Source organism: Rhipicephalus microplus, chromosome 5 (genome assembly GCF_043290135.1).
Source record: "Rhipicephalus microplus isolate Deutch F79 chromosome 5, USDA_Rmic, whole genome shotgun sequence".
NCBI lineage: Eukaryota > Metazoa > Arthropoda > Arachnida > Ixodida > Ixodidae > Rhipicephalus > Rhipicephalus microplus.
This window is the reverse complement of record NC_134704.1, coordinates 102,634,826-102,654,789: the sequence shown is the minus strand read 5'-3', so window position 1 is coordinate 102,654,789 and position 19,964 is coordinate 102,634,826. Positions and strand designations below refer to the sequence as shown.

The 19,964-nt window shown below is 47.4% G+C and overlaps 1 protein-coding gene across 9 annotated transcripts in view; it reads right to left on the bottom strand.

The window, feature by feature from the left end:
• LOC119174291 (apoptotic signal-regulating kinase 1) overlaps window positions 1-19,964 on the bottom strand; it is a 145,263-nt gene that overhangs the window by 18,472 nt on the left and 106,827 nt on the right. For all 9 annotated transcript variants that reach the window (XM_037425136.2, XM_037425133.2, XM_075895828.1 and 6 more), the window contains 2 exons: window positions 12,265-12,359; window positions 2,776-2,852 (listed from right to left, as the gene is read on the bottom strand). In XM_037425136.2, coding sequence (XP_037281033.2) covers window positions 2,776-2,852; window positions 12,265-12,359 — 172 coding nt within the window. The remainder of the gene's footprint in view (window positions 1-2,775; window positions 2,853-12,264; window positions 12,360-19,964) is intronic.

Sequence of the window (19,964 nt, the reverse complement as noted above, 5' to 3'; positions counted from 1 at the left end):
GAGCCTGGCTTGGAAAGTTCAAGGTGGAATAGCCATTTGCATTTTCGTTTGCATCTTTTCTTGCTTACTAAGTGCCTTGCGGCAAGCCTAACGTTGTTAGTGTTGTGAAAAAGTAACTTACTAATGCAGTCGAATTTCATTAATTCGAACACGCTTAATTCAAACTTCCGGTTAATTAGAACGTACGCTGAGTTTCCGTCGAAGCTTTGTGTATTCCAATGGGCAAAAACGCCCCATAATTCGAACACGCAAGCACTTGCGACGATTAATTCGAACATACTGCGCTCTGAAGATGTTTCAGTACCACGCCCAATCATGCGACGGCACTTCGGACACCTCAACACTGCACGCGAAGCAAAAGAAAAAGAAAGAAAAGGCTGCTGTGGAATGTTTGCTCTCTCTCAAATGCCGCTCTGCGACGCGCCTGCACCACGCTTCTCCCGTTTCTGTCCCTGCCACGTAGAGACAACGTTACTAGTAACGCTGAGGTAGAGTCCCTTTTCTTTTTAACGCCACGCGCGGAGGGAGAAGAAAAAAACATTGGCCTTGTATCTGAACGTTACACTGAAAATGTCGTCGAAAGACGATAGTCTTGCGTCTGGAGAGAATGAACAAAACGTTCATTTGATGTTCTGTGCAAGAAAATCGTGAATGGTATATTTAGGAGGCGCTGCGTTAAGGGTGCCTCGAGTGTGCAGCAAAAGCAAACGAGCGCATCAAGTCACATCACACATGAGACATGAGTGCTATCTATCAGTTATCCTAGAAAACGGAGCGGCGGCGTGCGCGCCCTTCTCTGAGGTGATAAGGTGTAGAACGCAAGGCTACGGCCAGGTGCCACCACCGTGTCGTCCTAGCAAAGTGCCGGAAACACTTGCCTTTTTGTGCAAGCGTTGCATGGTAAGTGCAGCGTTATAAACGTTACAGCCCTTAGAATTACTTATGTATGCCTTTTCTAGTAAAAAATACACATACATAATGTAGACATGTTGTTATGGTGCCTCAGATAAGTGCAATAATTGCTTTTTAATTGACAATTACACAAGCATGAACACTGAACCTTGAGCAATTTTGGTGGGTGCTGCGAATGGAATCGGCCGTTTGGAGTATCGTTTGGTCACTTTGGTGCCATTTAGGGTACCGTTAAGGGCAGACAAACAGACAAATATACAGACAGACTAAAATTTTTGCGTCGAAGGTGCCCAAGAAAGACTACGTGGTTTTAGATGCGGAAGCATCTTATACTCGCGCCTTGTAGTGCGCCGTCCGCGCCGTCCGCACCGCTTCTCGAACATTCGACAGCTGACGCGCGCATGCGCCGTCGCGCCGTCGCCCACTCTTCCACCATCTGTGCATCCCTTCCTCCTCTACACACCGCGCGCGCTTCACTCCTCCACCATCTGTGCACCCTTCCTCCTCTACACACCGCGTTCGACATCTACAATTCTCCTGATTCTCCAGTGGACGCGCATGTGGCGTCGCGCTTCGAGAACATTCAACAGCTGACAGTGCATGCGCCGTCGTGCTGTATATATACTCAAGGTCGGCGCTCGCTCGCTCAGTTGCCGCTCGTCGGTTGGTTTGTACGGCGCGTCGACGTCCAAGGTCGCGGTGAAATGAATTCCAACGAATCCACAAACACAATGATCGACGTCCCTTCGACCAGCGCCGCCCTTTCGCATACGTGTGTACGTGTTCACTCATTTAACACCCCCTCCTACAACCACGTTAACCAATTTAGCCATCGACCCAAGTAAGTCGCAATTTAACACCCCATTTCACAACCACGTTAACCAATTTAGCCATTGACCCAAGTAAGTCGCACTTTAACACCCCGTTAACCAATTATATGCTCCGCATCCTCCTCAGTGTTCCCCCGAGGGAAGCTGCGGGCAATTTTTTTAGACTATTGTCTTTAAAAAGCGGTCGCGGAGTGTTGGCTCTCTCTCACCCGCCGGCGCCACACTTCCCCTTTCCCGTACCTGCCACTCCCGCAGATCCTTCAACGACGCTCGACAAGAGAGAGAGAGAAAAAAAAAAAAAAAAAAGCTGACATGAAGTGTTGGTTATCTCTCAAATGTCAATATGCCCATCTCCGCGGGGAGACGCTCTTTCTTTCTCGTCGCGGGCTGGCAATGCCACAGCTACGGCGCAGAGGGTAGTATCGGAGATGCAGTCGTTGTTGTTGTCGTCTTCAGAGAGTGTCGGTGCTGGACATTGCCGTGCCCAACTTTTCTTGCCAGGAGAATACTGAAGCCAAAGTAGAAATGCTTTGCAAGCTGCATGCAAAACTGATTGACTCGCTGCACCGATTACTTCAATTAATGCCGGATGTCCTATGATTTGTGAATAAACATAAATCTTCTGAAACTTCCTCTTCGTGTGTTAGCTCAATGCCCATGCGCCACTGCATGGTGAGCCCTCTGTTCATTTAGCTTTCATTAACTTGAACTTCTTCGAATTCGAACAAACTTACGGGCCCCTTCGAGTTTGAATTATCAAGATTTGACTGTACTAGAAAAAGAGCTTTTATCTCAATCTCTCTTTAAAGACCTTAATGAACACATTTAGTTCTAAGGAGGTTCGACTGATGCAAACTGACTGCGTAAATTTTCATGTTCATTTCTCTGCGGACATGTATTTTTACGCAAAGCAAGTCACTTTAGTAGCAACATACTGGCACCAGCGTTTCATGCTGCATTGTTTCCTAAACTTTAGGTGTAGGTTAAACTTTCAGTCAAGTTTGAATAACAAAATACACGATAAAAGTCGTACCGGAGACCGAGCCTTCGCAGATCATCTCTCGTCATCAAGAGCAGCACATCCTCTTTCGTGAACTGTTCTCTGGCAAACTGCGACAAGGAAAAAGCCACATTTATGATGTTAAGTTGAAATGGTCTGAAGAAGCATTGTGATATTACAATACAATCTCAACATAACAAGCATGCTAAAATGAGGTGAACAGAAGTGTGGATGAATTGTCTTAAGTGCAATGAGTAATTAATCTCAACATAACAAGTATGCTTAAATGAAGCGAATAGAAGTGTAGTTGGATTGTCTTCAGTGCATCGCCATTGTGAAACTGAGAATGCAAGACAGGAGACAATAGTGGTTACTATGCTTGTGCAAATATTCGAATTCGCTTCGATTCAAATTCAAGTTACTGAAAATTTGGAAGTATTCTTAATGAACGAATAGGTGTACACTAGCACGGCCGCTGGATCAAAGCGCACAGGGTGCGGCCTGCTGCGTGGAGCCGCCGCGCATTGGCGAGGGAGGACGAGCGTTGTTGACAGTTGCGGCCGCAAGTTTTGTGGGGGGCGCTAGTAGTAGGGGACACACCGAAGATACGCGCGGGCGCGCTACGGCGAACGCGGCATTTTCGCGCCAATTTCTCGCCGCGGAATGAGGTTACATGTTCCAAACAAATATAGTCGTGTTCAGCTTGATGCGATCTGCCTCACAGTCCAGCTAGGTAGTTAGAGTGGCCAGTTAGTATGCCAAAAAACTGCTGTGTTCCACTGTGCGCGTCGAACGCAAAGAAAAATCCTGGTTTGAGCTACCATGAATTTCCATCGAGCGCTGAACGACGACAAGCATGGCTCACCAACATCTCCCGGCAGGGATCTGGCGGAAAAGAAACGAGGTGGGTACCCAGTGACCGCTCTTCGGTTTGTTCCCTTCACTTCACCGAAAATGACTATAAGAAAGGCACCAAACTGCAAATGCTCCTGCCAACTGCTATCCCGACAATGTTCCCCAATTACCCGTCCTATATGCAAAAGCCAAGGGCTCCAAGGATAAGAAAGTGGCCTCGAAGAGAAGTACCAGATGGTGGTTCATCAGCTTGCGCGAAAAAGAGAGCACGAAATGGCCCAGATGAAAGCAGGCATGAAGATGTTGAGCCTGATCTCTTCGGAGATCAAGGACATGTTACACCAAGCGGGTCTTCGGACGGAACGTGGGACTGTTCATTGCCTGCTGATAGTATGTGCCAAACCAGTTCATGTACAGATAAAATGTCTCAAACAAGACCTTGACCTTAAGCGGATGATAGAGGATGCGAAGAAAACGACGAACCACCTGCAGCGGAAAATTTCCCACCTCAATAAGTCACTGCAGACGCTCCAAAGCCAGCACGATACGGTTCGTGAATGGCTTCAAGCTTTCGAAAGCAACAAAGAAATCGCCTGTTTTGTGAGTGTACTAAGAGCCGCAGACGAAGGCCATAAAACCGCCGAATTTATCAAGAATCAAGTGTCGAATTTCGCTTCCAAGAAGCCAGCGTACACTGAATCAATTCTGAGAGAGTGCGTCCTCTGCAAAGCGTGCTCCAACAAAGGTTACGAGTATGTGAGAACAAGAGCCCTGTTCAAGTTGCCTTGTCGTGCCACACTACAGAAGTACATCGGGCACTCAACAGGCGAAATAGGCGTCACATCACTCATAACAGAACGCCTCCGCGCAGAGTTTCAAGCGCTACAAGTCGAACAAGAAATCTTCTGCTCCCTAATCATCGATGAAATGGCGATACAGCAGAAAGTTATGTACGATCGCCAACTTGATAAGGTTTTTGGTCTCGTTGACATGGGTCCTGAGCAGCAATCATGTGCAACGCCTGAAGTGGCGAACAGGTTGTTGTGCTTCGTCCTGCGAGGGCTATCAACTGCCTATGTAATAACAGTCGGGTACTTCTTTACCCGGTGCCTCAGGAGTGAGCAACTCGTTCTATGACAATGAGTGTCATGAAGGTAGTCGAAGATGTGGGTTTTCGTGTAACGACGATTGTTACCGACAATCACCAGTCAAATGTTGCGCTCTTCAAGAGCCTTTCCGAGGACGGAATGCTTACGCATGTAGTGTCACATCCATTGCGACAAGGTGATCCTCTTTTTTTGTCTTTTGATCCGAATCACCTCATCAAGAACCTCAGAAATAATCTTGTGGAAAGAGAGATGATGGACGGAGATAATCTAATTCAAGGTGGACTGTACTTGAAGAAGCTACTCAGCATTCAGTCACAGCTACTCGTAAAGCCAGTGAGGTTCCTAACACAGTCACACGTTGAACCGAACAACTTAGAAAAGATGAAAGTGTCAAGGGCTACGCAAGTTTTCTCCCCAGTCGTAATAGCAACGTTCGAGTTCCTACAAGAAAACCCGCAATGCCACCCTGATGCGACAGAATTTCAGGACTGTTTGCCCACCATCACCTTCATGAAAATGGTGTCGAAATGGTATGACTTTCACAATATTGGCGTTGTGAAGCCGCGCGGTCAAAGGAAAGAGCCATTCTACTTGATCGACGACGACCGTCTTTCGTGGCTTGAAGTAGACTTCATCACGTACATCGAGGAGATTCAGCTTTCTGGTGGCAAAACAAAAAAGAAAATGACGAAAGAAACATGCGAGGCAACGATAATGACGATGAGGTCAACTGTGGCATTGGTTCAACATCTATTAGACAACAAGTAGGTTTTTCTTTTTTCACCTTCATATTTGTTATCGCAGTTATGTATATGTGTATTGACTTAGGTATCAAACAAACTTTTTTCCAGCTTTCGCTACGTCTTGACCCGTGCCTTGAACAGCGACCCCGTGGAGTCCCTCTTCAGTTGCTTTCGACAGTTTAACTGAGGCAACGATAGAGTTGATGCAAGAACTGCGGTCTTCACAGCCAAAAAGCTGTTAAAGGTATATTTGGTGCCCGTTGGAGAGCACACACATGTAACCTACGCACTTTTTTCCCCAGGTTGGAATCCTCCAAGCTGCTAAGAGTGGAAACGCTCCCCATAGCTCCGAAACAAATGCACCTCTAAACTCGAAGCCCGAGAAGGCAACACTGCGGCCGTGCCACTTGCGGTCGTCCTCGGTGCTAAGCGGCTTTCCTATGAGCTAGAAGTATTAAATGTTTGGCTTGCTGTGCCGGATGACCTCGAACTAGCACCCCTAGTATACCTGGCCGGATACATCGCGCGTGCATGTGAGGAGAAGGTAAGGACGGTTATTTTTAAGCTTTGCATTATTTGCTGCATTCTTTCGAACGCGTCGCTAGCGCGCCAGCCAGTCTTAAAGAATGTTCACTTCACTTTCGCCTTCTTCGAATGTTAACCATAATATGCGAACCAGCAGTTCTCCCTCTTTCTCATATTTTTCTCCTTTTGCCCTCCCTTTCGCCACTAAAAACCAAGGTCAGGGTTCCAGGCTGACCTCGAGTGAAGAAAAACTCAGGTCAGTCCGGAGCCAGGGTTCCGGCCCAAATCAGGATGCGGGTCCCGCCCCGCCGGTGTGCCACCACTGTAAGGGTCGACACCAGATATGCGTGTATGCCACTCTTTTTGCCGCAGGTTGTTTCATTCCCACTCTTACGAAATTTAGATAATATTTTTCTTTAGCTAAGCGAAGTAAGAAAAGGAGCCTACATACTTGCTGCATAGTACTTTTGATGAAAATTTTACTTGGCTTGATTTTATTACTTGCAGTTGCCCTGTGAATCATGCAAGGTTCTCCTGCAAGAGACGAAACCGTGTGGCAGCATCTACGATTTAGTGAAGAAAATCGATAACGGACAACTTCGGTATCCCAACATGAAGATCCTGAAAATTTGCAAACTCGCATGTGACTTTGTCAGTGAAGTGATGAAAGACACCGAAGTTCGAAGAACTGGAAATCTGTGTAAACTTCTTCACTCAGCTCTCCTTCCACATTTGGCTACCTGCCCTGCACTACGGTATGGCTCGGGCAGCCTTCAGCACACAAACCAGATCTGTGATGTTTTTTTAAAAAAGCTGCTTCGACCACTCCTAGCTAACTGGGCAGGGAATGTGAGTGCCACAGTGCAACGTCTTGTAAGGCTGACACACAAGCCCCTCTCCAGAAAAGTTCTGCGCCTTTGAGGACCATGGCACCTTCATTTTTTTACCTTGTAATGCAGGCAAAATTGTTCTGCTGTATTAGAAAATATACTGATCTTTTAGAGATTGTAAAGCTCCAGTTAATAAACGCACGTTTCATTGTAAGCACAATACCCGGCATTTTCATTATTTCCACATGCACAGCAAAGAAGACAATTTCACATTCAACAGTATTCGAACGGGAAATATGCAGACGGATGCTAATTTAGAGTTATTATAGCTCCTGAAATACTCTGGAATGAATTGAAGGTTATGTAATCCATGGTCGCGCCAGCAGACAAAGGCAAACATAAAATCATGGCCTTTATACAAAAGTGATTTTAACGAGAAGCTAAAACGTTGTGCTAAAGTTAAATGCCGTGAAAGGGGTCTGAAAGTTCTTTCAAGTCCTTTTGTAAAATAATATGAAATACGTGTATTAATCCTGTGGCCTGAGGACGGAGCAAACTTGTCATAAGCATGAATTTAAAGATGACTGTCGCAGGGGCGGGATGGCTTAGTCGAGGCCACTCCGTCTCCCTTAGTAGCGATAAACCATTTGTCACAAGGGAATGGGTCTCGTAGTAGGGTGGAACAAAGCACTGAGAGGATATCAAATTCAAAGTGTCCGCTTGCAGCACGAAGAGTCGCGAGTTAAAACATCCCAGGAATTCGCGCGCGCACCGCTACTCTGCCGCTTTTCATTGTGCTTGACCGGTGGCGCCGCAGCGGCAGGCGAATGAACTCGGCCTCTCCCGCTGTTTCGGGCGCACGCAGCAGGCCGCACCCTGTGCGCTTTGATCCAGCGGCCGTGACACTAGTATGCATGTCACCACCTGTAGGGGTGGTTTTACTGCAGTGCCGGGTGCCAAGCCGTGAGAGCACAGATACAAAGGAACTTCGCTTTGCCGCAAAGCTCCACTTCAAATATAAAGGCGTACTGATGCAAAATTTCGCGAACGAAATAACCTGCGGGGTCAATTACTGTGAACATGCGTATATAATCCGTAAAATATCTACAGCAAATTAGCTTCGATGGCATTTTAAATTAAGTTTGAAGTATACGTGAGGGATAGAGTCTACGCGCTGTGGACACCCTCAAAGAACACCCTTGGTGAATTCCTACTTCCCTAACATGACCACGCCGCCACAAGTTATGTCGACTTCAAACCCACTATTTTTCTTTGGTCACGTTTGCTCCAGCAGACTATTACTCAGCAGCTGCACAGGAGTCCGTGGCTGCGGCGCACGAGTTGAAAGTTTCGTGTTTGATTGCTGTCCCGTTTCCTGTTCGAAAAAACTGCTTGATGCGAACTGCACGGAAGTGCGCGATAGTTTTGTGTGCTGACATGGTCAAGCCTTGAATCCACTAGGTGGTGATAGTAGTTGCACCCGGTGGCTTTTGAAAGAGAAACTGACACTGGTCCCCAATCATGAGCCTGTAATTAATTATCTGTCACGGGCTGTAGTAAACGATGCATCGTGTTATGACCAAGAAGCCCTCAGGAACACATTGCAGCTAAAAAACTCTAGGCGAAATGTTTGGTGTCAGTGCTCCTTTAAAAGGGGCCTGCAACACCTCTTGAGCATGGTTAGAAAACACTGTTGATCGGTTGATCGGTGGTTGAGGCTACCGAGAACACACGAGCCAAATATCATGCAGCACAAGGCCTGCAATCCACAATAAATTCTGTGAGCTAACAATTGCTCTCTTCTGGGGGAAAATGACGCCACAAGCTCAAAAATCATTCGTCACACCTGTTATATCAGCCCCTGATTGATTTGAGCATGGCGTCCTCAGTAGTTACTGGGGCCGCGACAAGAAGCTGCCACTTTTCCATGCGTACGTGTGCGATCTCACTGAAACGCTCCATATTCGAAGAAAGAAAAAAGAGAAAAAGTTCTCAAGGGTCACGCCTGCATGACGTATTTTCTTTTCCCATGCCATCCATCGCTCCATGCTTGGCTTTGAGTATTTTCGTCGGGACGACAACAGAGACTGAAATTGTAGTGTTTGACTAATATTGGCAACTCCGGTTGTACTAGATGGATTGTAAAAAATTTTTGCGGTGGTGAATTCGCAAGGCAATAAGCTTCATTAGCAAATTTATTCCGTGCCTACTTGAAAAAGTGTTGCAAAAAGTGTTTAAATCAACGTATTACCTTCAAATTGATTCATCATTATTTAGGCTTAAAAGTTTGTTATGCCGGCTTATATGCTACAAGTACAATAAATTTTAAAATGTTTCGTATTTTAAAGGTTATCGCTTGCGAAAGGTAAATCTTTTTACTATTCAAAGTTGTTTCACCTTGCTTTGAGCAAAAAAAAAAAAAAAAGGAATTCGCAAAGAGACCTTGTTTCGAATAAAAAAAATATTGTGGAGGATAATTAGGTAATGATAAATATGCCCATTTCTTTTATATGTCATATATGTTGTTTGAATTCAATTCGAAATTAATTGAAAAATCACTATTCGCTTCGAACCTAAAATTTATTATTCGCACAACCCTAGTGGTTACAGTAAACCAAATGATGCCCCTTCACATATCTCAAGATACATACAGTAAACCCTTGTTAAAATGAAATCAGCGGGATGGCAAAAAAAAAAAAGCGATATAAGCAGTAATTTGACTGCCTTATATAAGCTCAGCAAGTACAGCTAAATTAGCCATGACTATTTTGCAGAAGTGGCATTCAGTGAAAGAAACCTTTATTCATGCACAAAAAAGTGAGTGAGCTGGTTTTGTCGGGTACTTTGGCTGGGCGCGAGAAGTGTTTGCTCCAGTTTGTTCAGGAAAATTATGAGGTCGTGGTCGCCGCGCACGCAATCTCCTTTATTTAGCAAAAGACCAAGGCTTTCCTGCTTTTGTCCCACTGTTGATATTTCGCGAGGCTGTTTGTCTAGCGGCTCATCTTTTTTGTCGAGGCCTCCAAGCAAGTCAACTATTTCGGCCAGCTAGTCGACCGGTGTTTTGCAAGCTTCACCAGTATCAGCAAAGGAAGGTTGTCCTCCCCTGTTGCCTCAGCACCGAACAGCAATGTAATGCGTTTCTTGCTTTGTTTACATACTGATGAGGTTCCGCTCGGTGTAGTGTACGTGCGCTTCAGCAACAGTTTGCAGAAGTATCCCGCCTCGCCCAAGTTGTAAATTTTCCTATCTTCAAACTGCTGAAGTAGGGCGCTCAGTCAATGCTTACGCCATCTGTCCATGACGTTCAAGCTAGTCGTTTCTGCACTTAAAATTTTGCTTGCTCATTTGGGCAGCTAGGGCTAAAGCTTTTGCGGTCAATGCAGGCCCATTTACACGAAGGTCTGCACTTCTAACATTTTTTAGCCATTCGAGAAGCATATTCCTACTTGAGGATGTTTAGAATTACGGTTGCACTTTCGTTTGGCTGATAAACTCTTCTTGAAGCAGCCCAGTACAGCATCCTTATTCTTCAGAACAGTTGATAATGTTGATGGCAGTATTTCGAATTGTCTTGCGATTTCTGACTTCTGCCGGCCTTTTTCTTCACCTCACGTATAAGATGAACTTTCTGCTCTAATGTGAGACACTTCCGTGCGGGCACCGGCGGTGCCATGTTCACTTGACGGCAACTAAAGGCACTCACGATGCGCATACACAATGTCACGGGCTCACACAGATCTCGCACAACACACGCACACCTGTGTCTTCCAAACACGGATGGAAAAAACACAGGGAGCATGCCAAGGCTTCGTCCTGGTCATGCGACACCACTGGCGTAGCGGCGGGGAGCAGCCAGCATGTTTCGAGCGGCTTCATACTGGATACTACCGGAGTAGGGCACGAAGGAGGAGGGTGAAAGTCGTGTCGCAGAAACTGTCACGTCGTCTGCACCAGTCTGCACTGGTGCGCTTGAACCTGGCGATGCTAGTGCGAATACTGCTCGCTCAGCGCAAAAAAAGCTGATTTGTGCGCGGCGTGGATGGAAAAAGTGTGCAGGCACTTTGACGGCATTGGCGGTCACTCGCCCGCGCCGCCGTGATTACGGATTTGCCACTTTTTACTTCGCTCTAAGCGGAGTAAGCTACCAACATGCTTCGAGTTATCTGGTCTAAAATACACGTACTGGAGTTGGGACAGCGTGACACTTCCATAAAAGCGATAATTCAAATGAAGCGACTTCGTTGTAACGGGGGTTCACAGTATTGTGGTACTAGTCAAAATGCCAAATATGAGCCAGAGGAACTTGAAATCGAAGATTTGGCACACATAACCTTAGCTAACATCTCCTTGAAAATTCTACTCATAAGCGGAGTGCCACACTATGCATACATATATCAAATGCTCAAAGCAAGTTTCGATACATTAATATGCTGCAAAATTCTGTGTTGCACGTACAATGCTATTTATAGTACCAGATCTCCTGTTGATTACTTTAGAAATATTAGCCCTAAAAATAGAACTCTTTGGCACATGCTGTCAATCGAGCCAATGAAAGTGAAGGAAATTACATGCCATGAAAGAGAAAATGGGCAACCTGAGCAGAGCACGAGCAAAATGAGCGAAGTGCACAACTCTTGGTGTAAGTGTGCAATTTTTATGTGAATTTTTAATCGAGAATTCGCACAGATGTTCAATGAGCACACATTTGTTTTTGAAACTTCAGAGTCATATTTTTAAAACACGCTACTTTTTTTGCAAGAACATTTAGAATATAGCAAGTCACAAAAAGTCAACACAAGAAATGTAACAATTGAAAAACAAATGTTAAACAAGAACTTGGTCTACCAACTGATAAACTTCATTTCGTACTGCACATGTCGCAGCTGAAAGAGAGACACTTCTAATGCCCTACTGCAGGGTTCTCAAATACGCAGCTCGCGGTCCGCCAACCTTTCGCTAGCGACCCGTAGAATCACAGAGAATAAACTTTCAAAACTTTGCTAAAAGGTATTCACACTGTTTTCTCACTTACTGAGATTAATAATGCTATGTTTGAGGAGCTACCGAAACATGAATGGTTTCCAGCATTTTTTTCATGAGGCACCGCATGCAGTCATGTTTCGAAACATCATCGTAGAGTTAAAAATTCTATTTGAGAATTTTAACCATACTAAAAAACATGTTTATCCGATATAGCATTCTTAAAACCTCCACCAAATCCAGGGCAGATTTGACCAATATGTTAACACGGCACAGACATTCTTTCAAATGTCATTGCTGGGTGTTATTTTCTTCAAATACCACCTCTCCGAATTCTTTCACAGTCCCAGCCCTTGCCGGACAAAATTTCAGAAATGCGGCCCGCTAGCTGATACAAGTTTGAGAACCTTGCTCTACCGGTACGTGCACTAAATATGACAACACCACGAGAGCCGATTGCCAAATTTGGCTACTGCTCACCCTTTCTATGCACTCCGTATCCATGCCAAGGTCTTGTAGCCAGCGAATCAGATCTTCATCGCAGTGAGTTTCAGGCCTATGGACACCAGCTGAGGCTATGGTTGTGGTGGAACAACAATTTAAACTGTGAGCATTGAGCAGCATAAAGTGATCGTAATATTCACTTATAAAGAACACATGCAAAGTGCATCAAGACCGTTGTTCTACAAAAGCAGTGATAATACAATGCAGGGTGTCCCAGCAAACACAGACCACAAATAAAAATAGGCTGGGGGAGGGGGGAGGCTATGAGATGTAGGCATGATACCACCCATGTTTTCTTACCAGTTACAGAGCATAAAGTGGATAATTTTGTTTTGCTGTTCAATTAAGCCATAGTGCTTAAAAGACAGGGACCAAAGAAGAGGACGGGAGGTGTGATACCCACAACTGAATTTTTATTTCGGCAATGTGTTGCACTAATACTCCAGATGAAAACAGCAAAAGCAATATAGGAAGTGCAAGCCTGCCTATCGTTCAGATACGCAATTTCCTTTGTGCTCAGAGCAACAGAGGAGGAGCTAGTAAACTTGGCATTTTCTCTAGCAATCAAACAGGCCCCGAAAATCGCTCGCGTATCCTTGTCACAGTTATTACACAGATGTACCCACTCAGTCAACAGAGGCTGGCAGCCACAGATTGTTACTGCCACCTGCTCGTCGTGGTAACAGTTAAACTACCGTTTGTGCTCTATGGGCCCGTCATTCAGGCATCTGCCTGACTTCCCTATAATCAACCTGTCTACTTAGACGCGGGTTCCCTAGGATGATGTCACGTGCATTAGCCATCCAGGAACGCAGCTTCGCTCAAGTCATTCCGTGATGTACTTAAAGGGGCAGTCATTCGCTAGAGATCTGTCTTATTCTAACAGATTCGCAGTTCTCACTGGATTCAACTGAATCTCATTCCACAGTAGGACCTGTAAGAATACTGTTAGATGCCACGCCGGGGTGAGGCAACTGTTTAATGGACCTAACAGCAGGGAGACAGCAGCCAACGGTTTCAGCAGCAGCTGCAGCAGCACGAGCCTCCGCCACATCAAACGTCCTTCGTCGTTTCTATAGCAGAGCCCGTATTTGTCACTACATTGACTCCCCAGTGCAAAAGGAGTCGACCTGGCTACCTATGGCACAGACAGGACTGGTGGGTCATAGTGAAGTTTTAGACGATCGACGTGCACAGTTTCGTGGCCGCGGCGCCGTTGATCTGTAGATGGCTGAATAGGTTTAACCATGTAGTTGACTGGTGATGTCTGGCGCAGGTTCTAGTACGGACCGCCATACTTGTGTATGAACTTTGAGAAAAGGCCTGGGGCAGACGATGGCACGCAGAGCAACACGATTGTTCCAGGCGCGTATGACAAAGGGGATGAGCTTCGGTCATGGGAGAGCTTCTCGCGAGTTTGATCGTGTGTAGTAAGTGAACGTGCGAGCTGCCGACATTCTTCAGCATATGTGGCGGCTTCGGCCAAAGTCGTCGATTCTGAAGGGTCTGGGCTGTACTGAAGAATAGTGTCCAAGAACGATGAAGGTTCCCAACCATAAAGAAGGAAGAACGGGGGAATCCATTTGTAGATTGAATTGCGCTGCTGTAAGCGTAAGTAACGAATGGCAGTATGTGGCCCCAGTTTGTATGGTCATCGGAAACATACATGGAGAGCATGTCACCCAACGTGCGATTAAATTGCTCTGTCATGCCGTTGGTTTGGGCGTGATATGTGGTGGTTGTTCGATGCACGATGTTGCATTCACGTAGGAGGGCTTCTACAGCTTTCGACAAGAAGGAATGCCAGCGGTCACTGAGAAGCTCGCGGGGTGCAACATGCCGAAGAACGAGGTTGTGCAGAATGAACAAGCCGACTTCACGCGCAGTGGCCTTGGGAAGAGCCGAAGTTTCGCCGTAGCGCGTAAGGTGGTCCAATGCTACGATAACCCAGGGGTTTCAATTTGGTATGTATGGTAAGGGACCGTACAAGTTGATTCCGATGCAACCGAAAGGCCAAGAAGGACAAGGCAGTGGCTGGAGTGGCCCTGTGGTTGTGCAAGGGGAGCTCTTCTGGCGTTGGCACAAGGAACATGAAAGAACGTACTGCCTAACAAAGCGGTACATTTCGTGTAATATCGAATTCGTAGGCGAGTATACGTCTTCACTACACCTCCATGAGCGCATTGCGGATCCGCGTGGAAGGAGCCACAGACGCCAGAACGTAGGTGGCGAGGGATTACCAGCAACCATTTGCGGCCATCAGATAGGTAGTTTCGCCGGTACAGATGACCATCATGGATGGTAAAATGGCAAGCAGTTCGTCGAACTAAACGGTTGTTGGTAAGTGGAGACGTCTCAGACAGGTACTCTAAGAGAGACGCTACCCATGGATCCTGGCGTTGCTCAGCGGACATGTCGGCATGTTCAAGTGAAGAACATTCGCAACTGCAAACAGACGCTGTAACATAATCGTGGGGAAGTGGCGAGCGAGAAAGAACGTCGGCGTCCAAATGCGGCCTGACCGATAAATTACACGAATGTCATAATCTTGAAGACGTAGTGCCCAGCGAGCTAGGCGACCAGATGGGTCTTTTAATGACGACAACCAACACAATGCGTGGTGATCAGTCACGACGTCAAATGGGTGGCCATAGACGTATGGTCGGAATTTCGCGATTGCCCAAACAATGGCAAGGCATTCTTTCTCGGTGACTGAATAGTCCTTTTCCGCTTCAGTAAGGGTGCGACTAGCATAGGATACAACATACTCATCGAAGCCAGATTTACACTGAGGAAGAATAGCGCCGAGGCCTACTCCACTAGCGTCCGTATGGATTTCGGTTGGAGCGCCTGGATCAATGGGGCATAGGATAGGTGGTGATGTCAGGAGATGGCATAAAGATGCGAATGCTTCATCGCATGCTGGGGACCACGCTGAGATGTCTTGGTTGTCGGCAAGTAGCTGTGTCAGGGGTGCGATTATGGTAGCGAAATTGCGCAAAATATGAGCAGAGGTCGATGAAGCTGCAGTTTTTTTTAGTGTAGCCGGCCTGGGAAAGTTGGCGACAGTGTGAAGCTTGGCTGGATCAGGACGGACACCATGCTTGCTAACAACATGCCCTAAGATGGTAAGCTGGCGGGCGGCGAAGTGGCATTTTTTCAAATTCAGCTGCAGTCCAGCGTCCAAAAGACAAGTCGAGATGCTTGCGAGGCGGCTGAGGTGGGAGCCAAAGTCCTTTGCGAAAACGACATCCAAATAGCACAGGCATGTGTTCCATTTAAAGCCTCTAAGAATGTTGTCCATGAGACGCTCGAAGGTGGTAGGCGCATTACAGAGGCCGAATAGCATCACGTTAAGGTCGTACAATCCGTCAGGCATTACAAACGCAGTCTCGGAGCAGTCGGCTTCATTCATAGGGACCTGCCAGTAGCCGGATCGAAGGTCTAAAGAAGAAAAGAACTCTGCTCCTTGCAGGTAATCGAGGGCATCAGCGATTTTAGGCAGCGGATAAACATCTTTTCTCGTGATCTTATTAAGACGCCTGTAATCAATGCAAAATTTGATGCTGCCATCCTTTTTTTTTTTTCACCAGTACCACCGGAGAGGCCCAAGGGCTGTTTGAAGGTTGTATTACGCCACGTCGAAGCATATCCTTCATCTGATCATCAATGGCCCGGCGTTCAGTGTGAGAAACTCGATATAGGCGCTGGCGCAAAGGTGCATGACTACCAGTGTCAATTTAGTGAACGATGGCAGATGTGCGACCCAAAAAAAGTTGGCTATGGTCAAATGACATCTTGAAGCGATTGAGTAGAGCCAAGAGTTGGGTGCGCTTAGCAGTGGGAAGTTTAGCGTCAATCGATGGGGAAAAAAGCCTCCGGAGATGAAGCAGGAGTGGTATCAGAGGTAATGGTGTTTAAGTGAGATGATGGCAAGCCATCAGGTAGGTGACTGGATGAAACAGAATCAATTTCCTCAAGGTGACCGAGGACTTCGCCACGGAATAATATGGCAGGGGAAAAAAGCCAGTTCATTATATAAATGGAGTCACGTGAGTTTTCTACGGTGACAACTGCGAACGGGAGAAGGAAGCTTTTGCGAGAGCCAAAAGTGTCGGAGGGGATAAAGAGGGCAGCGGTAGAGGGCGCGTCGTCACAGAAGAGTGGCAAAAAAACACAGGATAGAGGAGGGATGTGAGTGTCCGCGACCACGGTGACTCGGGAAGGTAGCGGCTTGAAAGAAGGTCTTTCAGACGTCAGCCCTTCACACATTGTTGACAACTCTACTGTATAAACCGGAATATAAGTCAAGATTTTTTCAATAAAATGATAAGCTAAAGTCGCCCCTCGTCTTAATAGCGGTGTCTAGCCGAAAGTGCGACGCTGTCTGGCAACATATGGCTTGCATGTGCTTGTGAAGCCAGACGCGGCCATATCCGCATCCAAATCCAATCGCAGTGTGTTTTCTTTGTGTTCGTGATTTCCTTCCGATCTGTTCCGAGTTTACGCTCCGCTTGACATTGCGCTGCATATTTAGTGGCCTTTTTTTTTTTCGTTCACTGAATATGTCCAGCGGTGCGAGGAGGCAGTACTCAGCTGCGTTTAAACTAGATGTTAAGTTCGCAGAAGCGAACGGGAATATGGCTGCTCAGTGCCGCTTTGGTGTATCAGAAAAAAGCGTGCGCTATTGGAGGGCGCAGAAAGGGAAGCTGCAGATGTGCAATCCTCGAAAAATGTCGTTTCGTGGACGGAGTGCTGTTCATCCGCAGCTGGAGGATAAGCTAGCGGACTTTGTGCGGGCAGTTCGTGCGCGCTCGCTGCCAGTGACCGTGGATACCATTCGCAAGAAAGCTGTGGAACTCGCTCGAGAAGCTGGAGTCACGAGAGAAGAGTTTCGTGCACCAAACTCTTGGTTGCGTCGATTCATGAGACATAAAGGATTTTCTTTCCAGTGGTGCACATGCATGTGTCAGAAGTTTCCAGATGAGTTCAAGAACTAGCTTATAAACTTTCAGGGCTTCGTGAACCGGCTTCGGGAGCAGAACGATTACATGATGGGGCAGATTGGCAACGCCGATGAGACCCCCGTGTGGTTTGACATGCCTTCGTCTATCACGATCACGCAGCGCGGCGCCATGGATGCGAAGCTGCTGTCCACTGGCAACGAGGACTCGCGCTTCACCGTCATGCTGGCGTGCACGGCAGATGGTAGAAAGCTTCCGCCCTTCGTCATTTTCAAACGCAAGACAATGCCGAAGGAAGTGTTCCCACCCGGTGTTGTCGTTCGCGTCAACAAAAAGGATACATGGATGAGGCCATGATGCTCGAATGGATACGAGTGGTGTGGAACCGTCGGCCAGGTGCACTGCTGCGTCTTCGCAGCAGGCTGGTGTTGGATGCGTTTCGTGGCCACTTGACCGACGCAGTGAAACGCGCACTCGGCGACGGAAAAACGGACCTCGCCGTGATACCAGGTGGTATGACGTCCACCCTCCAGCCGCTCGACGTTGTACTAAACAAGCCGTTCAAGGACCGAGTGCGGCTGGAATACCAAGAGTGAATGTCGGCGACAACCCCAAGACACGGACAGGCCGCCTACAGAGGCCTCCGCTTGCGACTGTTTGTGGCTGGGTGCTTTCTGCCTGGCACTCCTTGCCAGATTCCATGGTGGAAAATTCTTTCAAGAAATGTTGCATCAGCAACTCGCTGGATGGCACTGAAGACGACGCACTGTGGGAGGCGGCCAGCGACAAACTCTCGTCTTCAGAAGACAGTGGTGCTTCGTTGGACGAATAGGAGCAGTTGCGATGGTGGTAGAAGGAAGCTCCGACGATCGGGATGCGGTGCGCCCAATTCGCAAATAAATGTGGTTGGGCAGTTTTGGTTTGTTTTCCTTTTTTTTTTCTTTTTCGGTAACCTTAACTTGGGGGGTCGACCTATATTCCCACTCGACCTATAGTCCGGTTTATACGGTAGTTCGGCATGCGCACAGCGAACGACGGCATGATGAGCGCAGAAGTTTCAGCCTAAGAAGATATCGTGTGAACATGGAGAAAACACAACGAATTCGACTACATGAAAAATATTTTGGATGACTAGTTGAGCTGTGCACGCTGCAGAAGATTGGATGTAATGCGCAGTGGTCGTGCGGAGAGAGACATCGAGAAGCGGCAGTGTAAGTGTCTTCAACTTACGGCACAGTTCACCACTTAGCACAGACACGGCAGCACCAGTATCAACAAGCGCTTTCGCAGGTACACCATCAATATGCACAGTTATTTCATTAGCAGGTGAAAACGGAGGCCTTGAAGGTTTCGATATGAGCGCAGCTCTTGCCTCGAGAATCGCGATGGTCAGTTTTCCGTTTGGGCGGGTGGTGATCGAGAAAGCATCGGAGAAATGGAACGGCACCGAGGTGAGTGTGACCGATCCCTGTCGAAGCCGCGGCGACGTGGTGGCGACTAGATCCGACAAAGGGGGGAACGAAGACGACTGTGGTGGCTCTGGATGATAGGAGTCGTAAGTGGCCTCACCAGCAGTTGGGTTGTAATCCCGACGACGGCAGTAGCGTGCTACATGACCGAGAAGATAGCAGGAAGAGCAAATTGGCCTGTGGTCCGAAGTAAACCAAGGGTTAGTTGATGGTGATGCGGGGTGGCGAACAGGATGTTGGTGGGGATGGATAGGTGGACTTACTGCGTAGAGGGGATGGGGATGTCGAGCAAGATTCATGATGGTTGGTAGCGACAGCGGCGATCGTCTGGCGGCCTCAGCGTAAGTGAGAGAGGCGGAGATAGGTGAAGAATGGTATGTGGGAGACAGGGCATCAGAAACTTGCTCTTCGATTGCCTTGCAGAGCGTTGGGGTGAGTGTGTACGCACTGGTCGGAACGTATGGCACAAGAGACAATTGGTGCGCAATTGGCGCGCCACTTCTTCTCGGACGAACTGCTGGATTTGCTGCATTAGCGTGCTTTGTTCGGAGGAAACAGCGCCAATGGTTAAAGCAGATGTAGAGGTCGTGTCGAGGTTTGGACGTCGAGTAGAAATGTGTTCTCTCCGCAGCTCGTTGAAACTCTGATAGTGCTGAATAAGCTGGGCAACGGTTTGCGGGTTTTTCGCAACGAGCATGTGAAAGGCGTCATCCTCGATATCTTTCATGATGTGCCGTATTTTGTCAGTGTCAGACATGTCGGGATCGATACGATGGCAGAGGTCCAGAACATCCTCAATATACGAGGTAAAGGTCTCGCCAGAGTGCTGTATGCGACAGCGCAAGCGCTGTTCGGCGCAGAGCTTGCGAAAAGCGGGTTGGCCAAAGAGTTCTGTAAAGCGCGTCTTGAAGGTTGACCAAGAAGGTATTTCCGCTTTGTGGTTGCTAAACCACAGTTCTGCCACACGCGCGAGATAGAAATTAAGGAAAACAAGCTTGTCTGTAAGCATCCACTTATTGTGGGCGCTTACCGCTTCATACTGTGACAGCCAGTCTTCGGCGTCATGGTGGTCGGTCGCGTCGAAAATCACTTGATCTCGCTGTCATGGCATACAAGAACAGGTGATAGATGGGATTATGACTGCAGGTGACTGGGTCATGTCGTCAGGCATTGGCGAGGCGGGGGTTGAGGTAGAGTCCGAGAACGGAGTTCCAGTTTGAGACAACCAGCAGTCTCCACCAAA